At 43.1% G+C, this 20,123-nt stretch overlaps 1 protein-coding gene across 1 annotated transcript in view; it reads left to right on the forward strand.

Moving 5' to 3' along the window:
- LOC121572366 (serine/threonine-protein kinase MARK1) overlaps window positions 1–20,123 on the forward strand; it is a 79,018-nt gene that overhangs the window by 47,678 nt on the left and 11,217 nt on the right. The window contains 6 exon segments of the mRNA XM_045205552.1: window positions 3,748–3,796; window positions 6,128–6,193; window positions 6,707–6,777; window positions 9,926–9,982; window positions 10,231–10,467; window positions 19,771–19,890. Coding sequence (XP_045061487.1) covers window positions 3,748–3,796; window positions 6,128–6,193; window positions 6,707–6,777; window positions 9,926–9,982; window positions 10,231–10,467; window positions 19,771–19,890 — 600 coding nt within the window.

Consider the following 20,123-nt stretch of genomic DNA (forward strand, 5'->3'; position numbering starts at 1 on the left):
CCGGCTATTACCAGCTAACGGAAATCCTGTTTCATGCGCATATCAGGTGTGGCAGCTGTAATCTGCCAGCCACTCTCCGTCCACTCTTCCTACGCATCTTTTCCTTCATCAGCGGTAATGGCGAGGGGGGGGTTCAGACCCTGATCAGTCTTTTGATACATTGGAGCAGTGAAAGTTTGATGCAGTGTTTTCCTCTTACTGACACAATGGCATGCAGATCATTATGAATGTCAATTTCTTCCTCCCATTCCTCCAGCCAAATAACAGGCAGGCCTTCGCAAATATGAGCAAATTAGCAATTTTATGCAGTATTCTATTATACAGTGTGAAGTTAAATTCAATATGTGTTGTATTGAGTAGAAGTGTGAATATCAGTAACAGGTTTTTTTGTGTAGCACATGCGCATAACATTTAGAAAGTGTTTGGGGACGGGGTGAACCGGATGCTAGGCCACTCAGATCTTTCTCCACCTTTTGGTATCGCGATACTACTCGGTATCGTGATACTTGACCTGGTATTGTATTGTATTTTTAGTAAAAATCTTGGTATCGGGACAGCACTACAGACAATGTGGTGGGGTATGGGTGGCAGGGTGAATGGAAATTTTCGGCACTGGTCCTCGTTTGCCATCTGGGAGAGGAGGGAGTGGGGAGGAGAGGACAAACAGCCAACACATGTTACAGCACCTCGTCACAGCTTGATGGACGCTGCCTAATCACCCGGGTAACGGTGTGCCACAGGGACCATTGCCGCTCGGACACCCATTAAACACAAACTGAATTCTCTCACTCACTTTAACACGCATACACCGTACACAAACACACTATTCATTCATTCACTCACTCACTTTAACACACACACAGTACAACCGCACTCAGATACAATACACACACAGCTGCCAAAGCCTGCCAGCCATCCATCCATCTCTGAAGCGGTGACAAATTCGCTTCACACATGAGCAGTCAAAGATGAACATGCTAATATGTTCTGCTCCACTTCAGCAGGCGTGTCAATCATATCTCCAGCTCTCTTTAAAGCACGTATTCTAGTTACACCTCTGGAGAATGTGTATGTGGACTTGTTGGATAACATTAAACTATTGTTCCGTTATTGTTGGAATTAAAGGGGCAGTCCAGAGGTTCTACAATTACAGTGGGGAGAACAAGTATTTGATACACTGCCGATTTTGCAGGTTTTCCTACTTACAAAGCATGTAGAGGTCTGTAATTTTTATCATAGGTACACTTCAACTGTGAGAGACGGAATCTAAAACAAAAATCCAGAAAATCACATTGTATGATTTTTAAGTAATTAATTTACATTTTATTGCATGACTTAAGTATTTGATCACCTACCAACCAGTAAGAATTCCGGCTCTCACAGACCTGTTAGTTTTTCTTTAAGAAGCCCTCCTGTTCTCCACTCATTACCTGTATTAACTGCACCTGTTTGAACTCGTTACCTGTATAAAAGACACCTGTCCTCACACTCAATCAAACAGACTCCAACCTCTCCACAATGGCCAAGACCAGAGAGCTGTGTAAGGACATCAGGGATAAAATTGTAGACCTGCACAAGGCTGGGATAGGCTACAGGACAATAGGCAAGCAGCTTGGTGAGAAGGCAACAACTGTTGGCGCAATTATTAGAAAATGGAAGAAGTTCAAGATGATGGTCAATCACTCTCGGTCTGGGGCTCCATGCAAGATCTCACCTCATGGGGCATCAATGATCATGAGGAAGGTGAGGGATCAGCCCAGAACTACACGGCAGGACCTGGTCAATGACCTGAAGAGAGCTGGGACCACAGTCTCAAAGAAAACCATTAGTAACACACTACGCCGTCATGGATTAAAATCCTGCAAGGTCCCCCTGCTCAAGCCAGCGCATGTCCAGGCCCGTCTGAAGTTTGCCAATGACCATCTGGATGATCCAGAGGAGGAATGGGAGAAGGTCATGTGGTCTGATGAGACAAAAATAGAGCTTTTTGGTCTAAACTCCACTCGCCGTGTTTGGAGGAAGAAGAAGGATGAGTACAACCCCAAGAACACCATCCCAACCGTGAAGCATGGAGGTGGAAACATCATTCTTTGGGGATGCTTTTCTGCAAAGGGGACAGGACGACTTTACCGTATTGAGGGGAGGATGGATGGGGCCATGTATCGCGAGATCTTGGCCAACAACCTCCTTCCCTCAGTAAGAGCATTGAAGATGGGTCGTGGCTGGGTCTTCCAGCATGACAACGACCCGAAACACACAGCCAGGGCAACTAAGGAGTGGCTCCGTAAGAAGCATCTCAAGGTCCTGGAGTGGCCTAGCCAGTCTCCAGACCTGAACCCAATAGAACATCTTTGGAGGGAGCTGAAAGTCCGTATTGCCCAGCGACAGCCCCGAAACCTGAAGGATCTGGAGAAGGTCTGTAAGGAGGAGTGGGCCAAAATCCCTGCTGCAGTGTGTGCAAACCTGGTCAAGACCTACAGGAAACGTATGTCTCTGTAATTGCAAACAAAGGTTTCTGTACCAAATATTAAGTTCTGCTTTTCTGATGTATCAAATACTTATGTCATGCAATAAAATGCAAATTAATTACTTAAAAATCATACAATGTGATTTTTCGGGATTTTTGTTTTAGATTCCGTCTCTCACAGTTGAAGTGTACCTATGATAAAAATTACAGACCTCTACATGCTTTGTAAGTAGGAAAACCTGCAAAATCGGCAGTGTATCAAATACTTGTTCTCCCCACTGTAGGTGTGTCACAGCAGCTGCCCAGCAATGGTATAGACTGTCTGGTATAGTACATGTCCGGAGGTGTGCTGTTTAATCTCATTGAATGGTAATAGCCAGAATGCAACATCCAAGTCTTGATCCTAGATAGAAGTTTGAGTTCAACTCTATTACAGTGTCCTATAGACCACTCGTGTAATTAGTGATGTACACCCTAAACCAGGGATCATCAACTAGAGCCGCAAGCCGATCTTTTCTTGAGCGGATGGTCGGGGCTGGAACATAATTACAAATCATTTGTAGACTGCAAGAAGTCCAAACAGATATAATATTTGACTAAAACATATTAATTTCAAACATTACTTGCATTTGTATACGATCACATATATCGCTCTACTATGCGTGGGAAATCTTTGGAACATGTTTCGAAAATTAAAATCACTTGGAGCTGATTTGCTGGTGGTTGTTTTTGTCTTTTGTGTCCAGCAATAATTATTAATTTTAAACCCAAAAATGTTTTGGCTCAAAATTGGGTGGCCAAATAAAATCACCCGCGGCCCAAATTCTGCCAGCGAGCCGCCAGTTGGGGAACTCTGCCCTAAACTATTTTCAACAGATGATTAATCTTTGTGTTGTATCCTGAAATGCTCATGTTGTTCATCTGAAACATCTGTTCAATGCAGCTGCATTGTCATCCAGAAAAACACTGATGCAGCTGCTCGATGATCTGAATGTGGCCCTGTTGTGTTGGGCTTTTTAAAATGTCAGTGAAGCTCTTAAACACACACGGAGATGACAATAATATGCTCCAGTCAAGATACAAAGCCAACTTCTGTGCATGAAGACAAAGTATTATCTTATCTCACTTTCAAAACTGATTTTGTTCTTGGTTATTTTGTTTCCTTGATTTCCTTTGTGTCTGAATCCGTGATGAAAATGACGAACCATCCCTGACAGTGGGTTTGATTGCAGGAGATTATGATTGTAGATGACATCATTATTTCGCTCTTCTTTTCACAGCTATTTCGTGAAGTCAGGATCATGAAGATCTTGAATCACCCCAATATAGGTAAGACCAACCAACACATCTATTCTATCCTCACAATGCAAGGTATTTTCTAAAGCAATGCCAGTGTCAAGCGAGATTGTACCGTATCCGTATTAATCCTAATACTAACACTACTAATAGCAACACTTAACACGACTTCTTTCAAAACCTCCTATTGTACAACATCCAATTCATTTGAATCCATTGCTTTCCATACGTGGACAGTTTTGAGAACAGCTCTATCCATCTATCTATTTAAAAAAAAAAAATAGAATATCACCCAAAGACTTGACCTAGGATAAGTACATGTATGCCTTTGATGTTGTATTGTCTTCCTCTTAATGTTTTTATGCTACTTCTTGTCCAGAGCAAAACAGTTTACTCTATCAATGGGACTTGCCAGGCTAGATAAAGGATACATCAAATACAAATAATAAACTAATAACAAAACTTGATGGAAAGCGAAGCGGCATTCCAGGATGAAACGGCTTTCCAGGATGTCGCTTTGCAGTGACGGATAGGGAAAAGGGAGCCGTCGGCCCTTATTGGTATGATTTTCTTTTCGCCCGGATCCCTTTCTGGTTGACTTTGAGATGCTCCTGTTCTGGGCCGGCCCATTCCGGCTAGCCAGCGGGGGGGTCGGAATTACTCCCATAAAACATCATTTGGACTGACCGCTGGGTGATGGCGTCATTAAGTCCCTGAGCCTGGAAATGATTACACACGCACACACACACTTCAAGGCAAGGGCAGAGATTTATCTGAAGGTACCCAGCGTCCCTTAAAAACCCCAGACTCGCCTAGTCGCTTTTTACAACCCGTTATTCACCAACAGATCCATTTCTTTCAGCCGTGAGTGGCATGTACTGTCCTTCTGTTTTTGGGTTATGTTTCCAATTATGGTAATGTCTGCAGGACCATTTTATTGTTGTTCAATTTAGACTGATGATTCCCATTTTTAGAACTAATCCAAATCTAACCCATCCCCACCTCTGACCTGATGGGAGCGGGTTGAAACAATAGTTGAGTGGTAGCCTGAGCGCCAGTCTGTTCAAGCTATCATGCCAGCTCTTTGTCACGCATGTTTGCCTTGACAGTGACAGCTATGGAGTTGGTAAGAGCACAAACAGATCTGGGACCAGGCTAGTTGAGTGGGTGGGCAGGGCTGGCGATTATTATTGGGGGGGCTTTGAGCTTGATAGCTGGCTCATTGTTTTAGGTGGGATAGTTTAGGGGTGCGGTGGGCAGGCCGTCGCTGATATCGAATCCTAGAGGCCATCTTCTGCCATCGTGCCCTTGAGCAGGGCACTTAGGTTCTAAACTGCTCCCGGGATGTGCATGTGGGTTTTTGAAGAGTTTGAATAAAGCAGAAGACAAATGTCTGTTTCCTGAAAACAATGGACAATTAAGTAATCGTCATTATATTTTAATAGTCAGGTCAATTTGACTTGAGGCAAGCCCTGATCAAACCTTCAGTCTCTTACTACCTTTCTCTTTTTGCCCAGAGTAATGAAATGAGTGTGACAGGAAGGGGGTCATTTAATTCCTTTACTTGTAGAAACAGACTGTGTTCTAGTCTCTACATTGTCAGGCAGCTGTATGTGTCTACATGTGTGGGGGGTGTCATGGGAGGAGATGGCTAGATGGAAGGGGTTGGTGGGGTTTCGCTGTAGTTCATTGAAAAATGTATTTCTCTGTGACGTGTGTGTCTGACGTGTGTAAGTCAAAAGCGTGCACACACATCATGCCCCCAACGTGTGTGTGTTTTGAAAGAGCCTTTATGCATCCACAGCAATGAGGAATGAATCACTTTCTTTGTACAATACATGGCTTTGATTGGGTTTTAAGGAAACCCAATCCTCCTCTCTCAGGGCACAACATAGTTTTGAAAGATTTCTTTTGTTTTCACATTAGTACTACTAAGGAAATGAGACAAGGAGAGGAAGTAAATTAGGACTATTAAGCACTGAACTAAAATATAAACACAACATGTAAAGTGTTGGTCCCATGTTTCATGAGCTAAAATGAAAAATCCCAGACATTTTCCATACTCACAAAAAGCTTATTTCTCTCAAATGTTGTGCACAAATTTGTTTACATCCCTGTTAGTGACCTTTTTCTCCTTTGCCAAGATACTCCATCCACCTGACAGGTGTGGCATATCAAGAAGCTGATTAAACTGCATGATCATTACACAGATTACAGATTGTGCTGGGGACAGTAAAAGGTCACTTTTAAAAGTATAGATACACCCTTTTTCGTCTGTCAGCTAGTAGCTGACAGGATGTGTGTTGTCCTCATTGGCTATCCTCACTCATCCACTATTTCTCTCCTCTCTCCTTTTCTCTCCAGTTAAATTGTTTGAAGTCATTGAGACTGAGAAGACACTTTATTTGATAATGGAGTACGCCAGTGGTGGTGAGTATGAACAAAACAATGATTGAATCTAAAATGACTGTCTGTTCATTATATTGCTTCCCTCCCATGCACAGTATTTTATTGGGCAAGTGATGGAAAGATGTTTTGACCATAATCGTCTTTTCCCGGTTCAGTAAGCGCACATTCTCTTTCTTTTGAGACATTCGTATCTTTTGCGTGCACCTTAAAGACTAACTGTACTGGCACAGTGGTAGACAACTCCCAGGTCTTGGAGAGCCGCATTGTGTGCAGACTATTGTTCTACACCAGCTAAGACGCCAAATCATTCAAATTATTGTGGTACAAATTGAAGATTATAATTATCTGATGACTTGAATCAGGTGTGTTATTAGAGTTGGGCTGGAACAAAAGCCTGTACACCTGCGGCTCTCCAGGACCGGAGTTTGCCAGCCCCGCCGAAGCTTTTTAGTTCGTGGTAGATTTTAGTTTTAGCTCCCTCGCTCCACACCTCACTCTCTTTCTCTCTTTCTTTCTCTCGGTGTCCCCCTCCAGGTGAGGTATTTGACTACTTAGTTGCACATGGAAGGATGAAGGAAAAGGAGGCTCGGGCCAAGTTTCGCCAGGTGAGTTACTGCTAGCTCACACACACTCGGTCACACACAACTGCAAACTCTCTCACACACACACACTGCTGAAAACGAAAACCGCTGTGTGAAGAGGTGCAGCGATGTCACCAGCCATATTCTCTGTCATCAATCTCCAGTGGGGAGGGATGGAGGGAGAAAATGGTGAGGGGAAGGGGGGAGCGGGAGCGGGGCCCCTTCCTTCCCTGGCACGGGCACTGCAGGAGACGGGTCCGTGCTCTGAATAAATTGATGAGCTAATGACATTCTGGGGACAGACAGCGCGTGTGTCGGTCTGCATGTGTGTGTGTTCATGTTCAACAGGCTGGCTATTAGGGTGTGTGTCATGTCACTTTGAGTCATACAGGCGAGGTTGGGCATGTCTCTTACAGTTTGTGTGTATTCTACAAGCAAGGCAGTTTGTGAGTTGATAACATCTCAGTAAAGTGTGTGCGAGCATACAGTTGAAGTCGGACGTTTACATACACTTAGGTTGGTGTCATTAAAACTCGTTTTTTAACCACTCCACAAATTTCTTGTTAACAAACTATAGTTTTGGCAAGTCGGTTAGGACATTTACTTTGTGCATGACACAAGTCATTTTTCCCACAATTGTTTACAGACAGATTATTTCACTTATAATTCACTGTATCACAATTCCAGTGGGTCAGAACTTTACATACACTAAGTTCACTGTGCCTTTAAACAGCTTGGAAAATTCCAGAAAATAATGTCATGGCTTCTGATAGGCTAATTGACATCATTTGAGTCAATCGGAGGTGTACCTGTGGATGTATTTCAAGGCCTACCTTCAAACGCAGTGCCTCTTTGCTTGACATCATGGGAAAATCAAAAGAAATCATCCAAGACCTCAGAAATACAATTGTAGACCTCCACAAGTCTGGTTCATCATTGGGAGCAATTTCCAAACGCCTGAAGGTACCACGTTCATCTGTACAAACAATAGTACGCAAGTATAAACACCATGGGACCATGCAGCCATCATACCGCTCAGGAAGGAGATGCGTTCTGTCTCCTAGAGATGAACGTACTTTGGTGCGAAAAGTGCAAATCAATCCCAGAATAACAGCAAAGGACCTTGTGAAGATGCTGGAGGAAACGGGTACAAGAGTATCTATATCCACAGTAAAACGAGTCCTATATCGATATAACCTGAAAGGCCGCTCAGCAAGGAAGAAGCCACTGTTCCAAAACCGCCATTCACAAAAGCCAGACTACGGTTTGCAACTGCACATGGGGACAAAGATCGTACTTTTTGGAGAAATGTCCTCTAGTCTGATGAAACAAAAATAGAACTGTTTGGCCGTAATGACCATCGTTATGTTTGGAGGAAAAAGGGGGTCGCTTGCAAGCCGAAGAACACCATCCCAACTGTGAAGCACGGGGGTGGCAGCGTCATGCTGTGGGGGTGCTTTGCTGCAGAAGGGACTGGTGGACTTCACAAAATAGATGGCATCATGAGGAAGGAGAATTATGTGGATATATTGAAGCAACATCTCAAGACATCAGTCAGGAAGTTAAAGCTTGGTCGCGAATGGGTCATCCAAATGGACAATGACCCCAAGCATACTTCCAAAGTTATGGCTTAAGGACAACAAAGTCAAGGTATTGGAGTGGCCATCACAAAGACCTGACCTCAATCCTATATAACATTTGTGGGCAGAACTGAAAAGGCCTGTGCGAGCAAGGAGGCCTACAAACCTGACTCAGTTACACCAGCTCTGTCAGGAGGAATGGGCCAAAACTCACCCAACTTATTGTGGGAAGCTTGTGGAAGGCTACCTGAAACGTTTGACCCAAGTTAAACAATTTAAAGGCAATGCTACCAAATACTAATTGAGTGTATGTAAACTTCTTACCCACTGGGAATGTGATGAAAGAAATGAAAGCTGAAATAAATCATTCTCTACTATTATTCTGACATTTCACATTCTTAAAATAAAGTGGTGATCCTAACTGACCTAAGACAGGGAATTTTTACTAGTATTAAATGTCAGGAATTGTGAAAAATAGTTAAATGTATTTGGCTAAGGTGTATGTAAACTTCCGACTTAAACTGTATGTGTGCTGATGACATTACCGTATCTGTTACTCAGCACTGGAGCAGACCTCATGCTGAATCACCAAGCAGAAATACAGAACATTAGAACTACTTTTACTCCCCTAGTGCACTTCTGTCTGTCAACCCACACTGGCCTCTAGTGGTGGTGTTTTGGCATCGCAGCATCCTTGCGTGACTAAGTAGAAATTTGACTTAGGGGGAATCCTAGCTTCCACTTAAGTATATAAGGTTAGTCAATGGCCCGGTCTAGAAACAGGTCCAAGGCCTTTCCCCTAGACTCTAGTGGTAGTCCTTAAGCATAGCAGCATCCTTTATGATGTGTCTGTCCCAAGGATATAAGGTTTGTGTTGGTCAATAGCCCTGTCCAGAAACAACCCCTAGCCCATATCCACTACCCACCTAGGCACATTTGTAGATCTGAAGCGATTGGATAGGTGTAAGTGACATGGCAAAAAATTCAGAGCGCAAGGTCAATCTATTCCTATATTGCTGACACCTATCCAGTCCTTTCAGATCTAGCTAGGGGTCAATATGGAACTGATATTTAAATAATCAAACTCTGTATCCAAATTATGAATACGGCCCTGGAAAAGGTGTGGTGTCCACTTCATTTTAGTGTTGTCCTATCCAGTCTTGTCAGAATTGATGATTAGCGTTAGCATACCTCGAGGGAGGAAGGATGTGTTATCTATGTAGCATTCAAACAGAGTACCCTATCTCTGACTGAGGAGGGATTTGATTAGCATTATTGCTAGGAGGCTAATGGAATCTCTGCTGGGAGTGGGGAATAATTCATTTGTAGCATAGCCTAACTGCTTTAATTTGTAGCAAAGCATAGCCTAATGGCTAACTAACTGTAGAGATTCATTAGCCTTCAGTAGAGGGATGGCGTAGCGGCTAAATCTACCATTGAGATTTGTTAGCTTAGCTTGGTAAATTGTTTGTTAGTTAAATCAGGTGTGTTAATGCTGGGGTAGAACAAAAATGTACACGCTGAGGGTCCCCTAGGAATGGATTTTTAAAAATTGTCCTTCTACAACTGAATTTTCTCTCTCTCTCTTTCAGATTGTCTCTGCAGTGCAGTATTGCCATCAGAAGAGGATCGTCCACAGGGATCTCAAGGTGAAAACCAATACCATACATGCTGCTGTAGCATTGGATCTTTGATCCATCAAGTGTCACACACTAGTTGTCTGTCTGTCTGTGACTCACTGTCTGAGTAGACATTGATCGACATTGATCGAGAGACAGACACTCAGTCTCTCTTTCTCTCGATCAATGTATATCCGTCTTTCTGTCTGACTGACTGCTGTATCTCTCATATACACAGATACTCACCCCCCTCTCCCCCTCTCCCGATCTCCCATCAGGCTGAGAACCTACTCCTGGACGCAGACATGAACATCAAGATTGCAGACTTTGGCTTTAGCAACGAGTTTACCCTGGGCAGTAAGCTGGACACATTCTGCGGTTCCCCGCCCTACGCCGCCCCGGAGCTGTTCCAGGGGAAGAAGTATGATGGGCCCGAGGTGGACGTCTGGAGCCTGGGGGTCATACTGTACACACTTGTCAGCGGCTCACTGCCCTTTGACGGACAGAATCTAAAGGTGTGTTTGGTGGGGGTGGTTGTGTGTGTTTTTGGATTTTGGGGAAATTCTGTATGGGGCCTAGGGGCATAATATTATAGACGTGATGATAGTCGCATGTATTATAGGTATTGGTTGAAGCTCAGTGTTAAATCAAATCTCCCTATCATCATATCTAAGCCAATATGACACCAATCTCGATAACAATTCGTAAATCAACTTTATTGGAGGTACACAACACACACACACTCCACGCCTCTCGTCATGAGCCGTCCGTCCATTACCGAGAATTTTATTTTTTAACAGGGTCATTAGCAATTGCGTTATATGAGTATTTGTTGCGCCTACCTAGCTCAAATTCTAGACGTCAGATGAAATCGAGACTATAGCGTCCATAAAGTGACCATTGGACTTAAAAATGGCAGATTGACTGACTGAGTTTGTGGGTGCAATGGTTTTTATTAAATTGATAATTTATCGCTCTCACGTGCACATTTCCGTCCGTTAAGAAACAACGATGTGCTACCTTTTTGTAGCATTTCTGACAATGTTAACATATTTTTTAGCCGACACTCCGTTCTAACACCGGGTCAGTTGCTCGGCAACAACACAGCTTCTTGCACCATGCTGCCAGTCATAAGAAGTGTATGTGAACAAACCTAGGCTACTGTATATAGGTAGCTATATGGTGGTATTCAAGCTGAGGTTAATCAATAAATGCAAACAGATATTTTGTTTAGTGTTATGTCATTTCATAGTGTTGTGTGAACCAGGCTATCATTAGTAGATAAGTGACTTGGTGCCGCACAGTCTGAATAACATGGATTCCATTCTGTCAAGGAAGAGTACTGATGTAGATCTTAGAATGATTGATGGATATGATGTACTGACTTGGGGTAAAAGGGAATAACATCAGACATTGGAGTGCCCACTGATGGTTACCAGATGGGGTTGAAGAAATGTGTAACAGAGGGTATATAAGTGAGAGGGTCTCTTTGTCTAGTTAGTTCGGAATAGCTAGAGGCAAAGCACTGTCCTCTTGTTATAACGAACCATGGTACCTATTCAATATTTATATGAACTCCCCAGCTAAGTGTTAAATATCTTCTTGCATCATGAATTACTTGATACCCTAGAAACTCATCATAACAATTAGCTAGGTAGCTAACTAGCAAACGTTACCTAGCTAACGTTAGCTTGCTTATACAAAGTCCAGCAGCTAGCCTCTGTAGCTAGCTAACACCAGTCAGCTGAAAGCTAGCTAGCTAATGAACAGGCAAATAAAGGTAGCTAGCCAATGAATGTGGTTTTGATTAGCTTGGTAGGTAGCTAGCTAGCTAACATAACATTATACCAGTTAGATGAGAGCTAATGCTGGCTAGGTAGCTAACTGACAAGTGAGGAAACTATATTTAGCCAAGTAAGGTTTTTCACATAAAGTCATGTGTTATCTGCTGATCTAGAGCACAAACAAATATGCACAAATAAACTGTTTTCCCGCCAACGTAAGACTGTAACGTTAGCTAACGTTTATGGCCAGATCATGCGCCACAATTTATCATACTTTCTTACGCAAAACATAACTAGTTAGTTAATGTTACTTTGGGGAACTGCCAAGCTAATCACTTTCATTTGCATTGCACAGACCAAGCTACGGTAACGTTAAGACGAGGTAGCCAGATTTCAGACAGGACAAACACTGCAGTTCGCTACGCTACATTTCCTCGACTAAGAACAACCAAGACCACAACACAAACCATAGCCGAGAAAACAAATTGCTTTTTTAAGAAACAGTAAGTTAGCTATGTTGAACCGCATGTAGTAAATGGTTGAACCCCAAACGCACATGTAAAGATAACCTCAGTTGTGCATTCCCAGACTGACAGCGTTGCTGTTTCAAACACATGTCGAATAAATTCCAGCTCCGGCATAAACTCCCTCTCCTGCCGTCTTGACATTTATAATCCAAATGTGTGCTGACTTATTTTTTTGTATTATTGAAACAAAAACACTGATATAACATTTACATAAGTATTCAGACCCTTTACTCAGTACTTTGTTGAAGCACCTTTGGTAGAAATTACAGCCTTGAGTCTTCTTGGGTATGACACTACAAGCTTGGCACACCTGTATTTGGGGAGTTTCTCCCATTCTTCTCTGCAGATCTTCTCAAGCTCTGTCAGGTCGGATGGGGAGCGTCGCTGCACAGCTATTTTCAGGTCTCTCCAGAGATGCTTGATCGGGTTCAAGTCTGGGCTCTGGCTGGGCCACTCAGAGACTTGTCCAGAAGCCACTCCAGCGTTGTCTTGGGTGTGTGCTTAGGGTCATTGTCCTGTTGGAAGGTGAACCTTCACCCCAGTCTGAGGTCCTGAGCACTCTGGAGCAGGTTTTCATCAAGGATCTCTCTGTACTTTGCGCCGTTCACCTTTCCCTCCTGACTAGTCTCCCAGTCCATGCCGCTGAAAAACATCCCCACAGCTTCACTGTAGGGATGGTGCCAGGTTTCCTCCAGACGTGAATAGGGCTGTTGCGGTGACTGTATTACCGCCACACAAGGCAGTCAAATTCCACGTGACCGTTTAGTCACAGTAATTAGGCTTCTCCAAGCTCTGATGCTGCTGATGGTCAATAGTAGCCTACCAAACTTGCTAACTGCCTTGTACTCCGCACTCTATTGTCCCTCTAATCACTCTGACATCAACGCAAATGTAATCGAAAATCTAATCAAACACTTCCTGAGAGCCCATGTTGCGCAACATTTCTATAGGCTATACAATTGCGAGAGAAAACAGAGTGATGGCCTTTATTAAAAAGAGGAGGAGCCATTCAGCTTTCTATAGGCTAGGCCTGCTATATTTATTTCTCAACTTTCCTAATATTAAGCACATTGCTTATCTTTACAACAGGAGTATAGCCTACCTGGCTGGCATGAAAATGAACCATGGGGAACGTGCCCTCCATTTGCTATTTAAGTGCATAGATGACATGTATTTGTTCCCCTGCCCCTGTTTCAAGACAGGTGCATGATAATGGTCCATTCTAAATCAAAACAAATTTCACACATATCTATATTATTTTGTTTATGTAAAGACAAGATTAAATCAAGTACAGTCTGATGGGTGACAATATTAGCATATCACTTGTGAATTATACACTGCTCAAAAAAATAAAGGGAACACTTAAACAACACAATGTAACTCCAAGTCAATCACACTTCTGTGAAATCAAACTGTCCACTTAGGAAGCAACACTGATTGACAATAAATGTTATATGCTGTTGTGCAAATGGAATAGACAACAGGTGGAAATTATAGGCAATTAGCAAGACACCCCCAATAAAGAAGTGGTTCTGCAGGTGGGGACCACAGACCACTTCTCAGTTCCTATGCTTCCTGGCTGATGTTTTGGTCACTTTTGAATGCTGGAGGTGCTTTCACTCTAGTGGTAGCATGAGACGGCGTCTATAACCCACACAAGTGGCTCAGGTAGTGCAGCTCATCCAGGATGGACCATCAATGTGAGCTGTGGCAAGAAGGTTTGCTGTGTCTGTCAGCGTAGTGTCCAGAGCATGGAGGCGCTACCAGGAGACAGGCCAGTACATCAGGAGACGTGGAGGAGGCCGTAGGAGGGCAACAACCCAGCAGCAGGACCGCTACCTCCGCCTTTGTGCAAGGAGGAGCAGGAGGAGCACTGCCAGAGCCCTGCAAAATGACCTCCAGCAGGCCACAAATGTGCATGTGTCTGCTCAAACGGTCAGAAACAGACTCCATGAGGGTGGTATGAGGGCCTGACGTCCACAGGTGTGGGTTGTGCTTACAGCCCAACACCGTGCAGGACGTTTGGCATTTGCCAGAGAACACCAAGATTGGCAAATTCGCCACTGGCGCCCTGTGCTCTTCACAGATGAAAGCAGGTTCACACTGAGCACGTGACAGACGTGACAGAGTCTGGAGACGCCGTGGAGAACGTTCTGCTGCCTGCAACATCCTCCAGCATGACCGGTTTGGCGGTGGGTCAGTCATGGTGTGGGTGGCATTTCTTTGGGGGGCCGCACAGCCCTCCATGTGCTCGCCAGAGGTAGCCTGACTGCCATTAGGTACCGAGATGAGATCCTCAGACCCCTTGTGAGACCATATGCTGGTGCGGTTGGCCCTGGGTTCCTCCTAATGCAAGACAATGCTAGACCTCATGTGGCTGGAGTGTGTCAGCAGTTCCTGCAAGAGGAAGGCATTAATGCTATGGACTGGCCCGCCCGTTCCCCAGACCTGAATCCAATTGAGCACATCTGGGACATCATGTCTCGCTCCATCCACCAACGCCACGTTGCACCACATACTGTCCAGGAGTTGGCGGATGCTTTAGTCCAGGTCTGGGAGGAGATCCCTCAGGAGACCATCCGCCACCTCATCAGGAGCATGCCCAGGCGTTGTAGGGAGGTCATACAGGCACGTGGAGGCCACACACACTACTGAGCCTCATTTTGACTTGTTTTAAGGACATTACATCAAAGTTGGATCAGCCTGTAGTGTAGTTTTCCACTTTAATTTGATGAGGGTGACTCCAAATCCAGACCTACATGGGTTGATAAATTTGATTTCCATTGATAATTTTTGTGTGATTTTGTTGTCAGCACATTCAACTATGTAAAGAAAAAAGTATTTAATAAGATTATTTCATTCATTCAGATCTAGGATGTGTTGTTTAAGTGTTCCCTTTATTTTTTTGAGCAGTGTATATTATCACTTGTGAATGATGCCCAGCATAAGGCAAATAACAATGCATATTCTAATCATAGTTGCACACCTCATGTAGCCTAGCCCATAGGCCTATATGTTTTACATTTACATTTACATTTACGTCATTTAGCAGACGCTCTTATCCAGAGCGACTTACAAAATAATAATGGATTTATTGTGAAGGTGTAGGCTATATTACATGGATTTATTAGACTTATTAAAATGTAGATGTTCCAAAGGTCTACATCAGTGGCTTGTAGGCAGTGTGTGGTTTTGATAAGGTTTGTATCACATCTAAAGTGGCCAAATCACTTCTTAAAATTAAGCACATTAATCTGATTTACAAGGGGTGTATAGCCTAACTGGCATACATAAGCAGTGTGTGAGTTTCACGTTTAGGGAAGATAATTTTCACCATAAAATTGCACCTTTATAAAAAAGCATTACATGCATAATGGCATTTGCGGTCACTTTTGATAATGGTGTTTTCCCGCTAATGGAACATTTGCGCTTATAGCCTACTGCCATGTGTGCATTGCTGCGCTTATAATGTGAAGAAATAGCCTAATAGTTTAACACATTTTTAAGCTAAAGGTTCTGATCTGTTGCGTCAGCCTCATTGCATAAAAAAGTTATTGGGATTCTAGTGGTTGTATTAATTTGGGATCTATCGCATCCCACAACTGTCCCCGACTGTTTGAAATATTTATTTCTCGCACAGAATAGAATAGGTCAACTTTTGTACTATGGGGGATAGTAGATTGACATAGGCTAGTGCTTTTGCTGTTCGTTAGTCCTACTCATCTTGTTGGCTGACGAAAAGTAAATGTAGACAGTTCTTCCAATATCTTCAATATGCACCTCGGAATTGGATAAGGACACACACAGTGCCTTTGAGAAAGACCCGATCACGTGATTGAGAGCAATGTGAGTGAGAGGTGCTTCGGAGTAGGCAGCACTCAGGGAGAAGTGAAGCCCACAGCCATATGGCATAGCCAGACCTAACATAAGGACAACTCAAAGTATGCTATTATGTTCTTCTGAAATAGACTACATTTTCTTCATATCATTTTTCTTTAGACCTGTCTAAAATAATAATGGATTTATTGTGAAGGTGTAGGCTATATTACATGGATTTATTAGACTTTTTAAAATGTAGATGTTCCAAAGGTCTGCATCAGTGGCTTGTAGGCAGTGTGTGGAAGCTAGGAGATGCAAAATGTGTATGTTAATTAACGTTCAGTTATTTGCTTGACAATCACCGGCTGACCAAATTTCGTGACTGCCTCAGCCATAGATGTGATGCTTGGCATTCAGGCCAAATAGTTCAATCTTGGTTTCATCAGACCAGAGAATCTTGTTTCTCATGGTCTGAGAGTCCTTTAGGTGCCTTTTGGCAAACTCTAAGCGGACTGTCATGTGCCTTTTAAAAAGGAGTGGCTTCCGTCTGGCCACTTTTCCATAAAGGCCTGATTGGTGGAGTGCTGCAGAGATGGTTGTCCTTCTGGAAGGTTCTCCCATCTCCATAGAGGAACTCTGGAGCTCTGTCAGAATGACCATCTGGTTTTTGGTCACCTCCCTGACCAAGGGCCTTCTCCCCCAATTGCACAGTTTGGCCTGGCGGCCAGCTCTAGGAAGAGTCTTGATGGTTACGTCTTGGTGTAACGTAACAAAATTTGGAAAAGTCAAGGGGTCTGAATACTTTCTGAATGCATAGACGGGTGTGTGCCTTTCCAAATCATGTCCAATCAATTGAATTTACCACAGGTGGACTCCAATCAAGTTGTAGAAACATCTCAAGGATGATCAATGGAAACAAGATGCAGCTGAGCTCAATTTTGAGTCTCATAGCAAAGGGTCTGAATACTTATGTAACTAAGGTATTTCTATTTGCAAACATTTCTAAAAACCTGTTTTCGCTTTTGTCGTTATGGGGTGTTGTGTGTAGATTGAGGATTTTTTTATTTATTTAATCAATTTTAGAATAAGGCTGTAACGTAACAAAATGTGGGGAAGGGGTCTGAATACTTTCCGAATACACTGTAAATATTGGGGATACAACCATGCCAGCTCTACAGTTTTTCTGCGACGAGACAGAATCATTAGATCATTTGTTTTGGTACTGTCCATAAGTAGCTTGTTTTTGGTTGCAGGTTCAGTAATGGCTGAAGAATTGCAACATTTATCTGGAGTTAATTCCGCAAATAGCACTGCTGGGTGATCTGAAAAGTCATAGTTAATCGATCAATAATGTAATAATACTCTTAGCAAAAAATATATATATTTAATTTACAATCTGTAGAAACTATGAGAATAGAAAGGTTCAGAACTTTTGTGAAACAGCACAGTTGAAAAATATATGGCAAATGGAAATCAAAACTGGATGGTGTTCAGAGATAGATGGGAGGGGTTGCTGAAGGGTGGGACAAAAAAACAAAATAACTAATGTAAAATATACTGTGTCCGTAAAATGTGTATAGTGTGTATAAGCAGGAAGTCTAAGCATACGTGTTGTTGTCCATTAGTTTACACCAATTAGGGGAGGGGTTGTAGGGTTAGAGAACATTTTTTTAAATATAAGTGTGTGTGTGATATATTTAAAAAATATATATTTTGGGGATTGGAAATGATGTAGACAATTACATTGATAGAAGCCACAATCTATTTGCAATATTAAAGGTGATCTACCCCTTAAAAAAATAAAATCAAAATACATACCATACGTAACATATCATACTAAATGGAGTGTCCAGATTTACGTACAGAATAATACGAAATGCTATGAGATCAGGTTGCAGCCTGCAGTCAAAAGAAAAGGATTCTTAACTACTTAATTAAATGAGTCTGTTTTCAACAAATCCACTGTTTTAGACTATTTTATTTATCCAAGCAAGATAAATAAACGTGCAATCACTACTGAGTGAATGAACAATATCGCTTTGGAAGGAACGCTTCCAGACATTTAAATGATCTGTCGAAGTCAATGCGTTAAGATCAGGATTGTTAGGGTAATGGTTAAAGTTACCGCTTGTGGATCAGAACATTACGGGTTCAGTTTTGACAGGCCCCTCCCAACACATTGAGAACATCTCATCCATGTTTTGCGCTCCTGAAGTCATCTAGCCAGCTACATTGTGTAATCGCATAGTAAATAATTGTTCAGCACTCTTATATCTTGGGGGTAGAAGCTGTTAAGGAGCCTTTTGGTCTTAGACTTGGCGCTCCGGTGTGGTAGCAGAGAGTTCAGTCTATGACTTTGGTGACTGGAGTCTTGGACCATTCTTTGGGCCTTCCTCTGACACCGCCTTGTATAGAGGTCCTGGATGGCACGAAGCTTGACCCCAGTGATGTACTGGGCCGTATGCACTACCCTCTGTAGCGCCTTACAGTTGGATGCCGAGCAGCTGACATACCAGGCGGTGATGCAACCGGTCAGGATGCTCTCGGTGGTGCAGCTGTAGAACTCTTTGAGGATCTGGGGACCCCTGCTAAATCTTTTCAGTCTCCTGGGGGGGAAAAGGTATTGTCGTGCCCTCTTCACGACTGTCTTGTTGTGTTTGGTCCATGATAGTTAGTTGGTGATGTGGACACCAAGGAACTTGAAACTCTCGACACGCTCCACTACAGCCCCGTTGATGTTAATGGCGGCCTGTTCAGCCCTCCTTTTCCTGTAGTCCACAATCATGCAACACTTTACTACAAGACAAAACAGTTAAATCAAGCCTGATGGTCTTGTAAGTATGAAAGAAAAGCTTGCTTTCATTTAATTAAAAAAACATGAAAAAGTAGCGTAATGGGATAATGTCTTACTGTGGTGTGTGAAGAAGCCAATACTTTACCTTGCATGCACAAATCACATTATTGTGGAAGCACCTCTAAGAGTATGAATTAGGCTGTTTGAGAAGGTGTATGCTGGAAAACCTTGGTAGCGCATGGGTGGAATAGGCATTGTGGTGCTCATGTGAATTTCCTTTTTCGGCTTCAGACCAACGCCTATTCTCACTTAAAACATAGTTTTTTGTTTTTAATAGGCCTACATGCTTGAAGAACTTGATTGTGTGTGGTGGGGATGGATGTATCGAACAGATGAAAGCGAGTGGGACGGTAGCCTGGAGGTCATGCTTTATGCTGATCAGCAGATCCCTACCCTTTGATTCTCCCAAGGGGAGGTGTGTGTACGTGTGTGTGGAGCCACTAATTTCCGATGTGGGACACATCAGTCTCCTTCAGTTGCTACCATAGTCGAATACTGCTGTGTCAGTTGTTCCACAGTTCTCATTGCTAGAAACCTTTTGGTCACACTTGAAGTTACATAGGCCTTATACAGTACTGCAAAACAAAACACTGTTTTTGGTAACACTATTTGACATGGTCCAATGACATATTTGACATTTTCATGCCAAATGAAGTATTGAGGGGTAAAGTCTTTCTTTCCTTTGGCCCAAAAGTATCATCCTCTTGTTATTGTTGTTAGTTGTCCTGTGTAGGAGCTGAGAGACAATGCTAAGAGGGAAGTATCGTATTCCTTTCTGCATGTCTAGAGACTGACCCCTAACCCCAAACCTCTACTCTCTATCTCCCTCCATAGGAGCTGAGAGAGCGAGTGCTGAGAGGGAAGTATCGTATTCCTTTCTACATGTCTACAGACTGTGAAAATCTGCTGAAGAAACTGTTGGTGCTCAACCCTGGAAAACGGAGCAGCCTGGAGGTGAGAGAGAGAGGGACACACACACACACTGACACGTGCGTGATTTTACGGTCACGCACACGCACATGCACGGACACACATACATACACACACAACACACATGCACGGACACACACTTATAGACTCAAACACATACCACATGTGCGTGCTCATACAGACATGTAGATAAAGTAATCTCTAGGTCACGTCTACAGCTTGCATTCATGGAACTAAAGAAGACACGTTTAACCAAT

The sequence above is a fragment of the Coregonus clupeaformis genome, chromosome 20 (genome assembly GCF_020615455.1).
Source record: "Coregonus clupeaformis isolate EN_2021a chromosome 20, ASM2061545v1, whole genome shotgun sequence".
Classification (NCBI taxonomy): domain Eukaryota; kingdom Metazoa; phylum Chordata; class Actinopteri; order Salmoniformes; family Salmonidae; genus Coregonus; species Coregonus clupeaformis.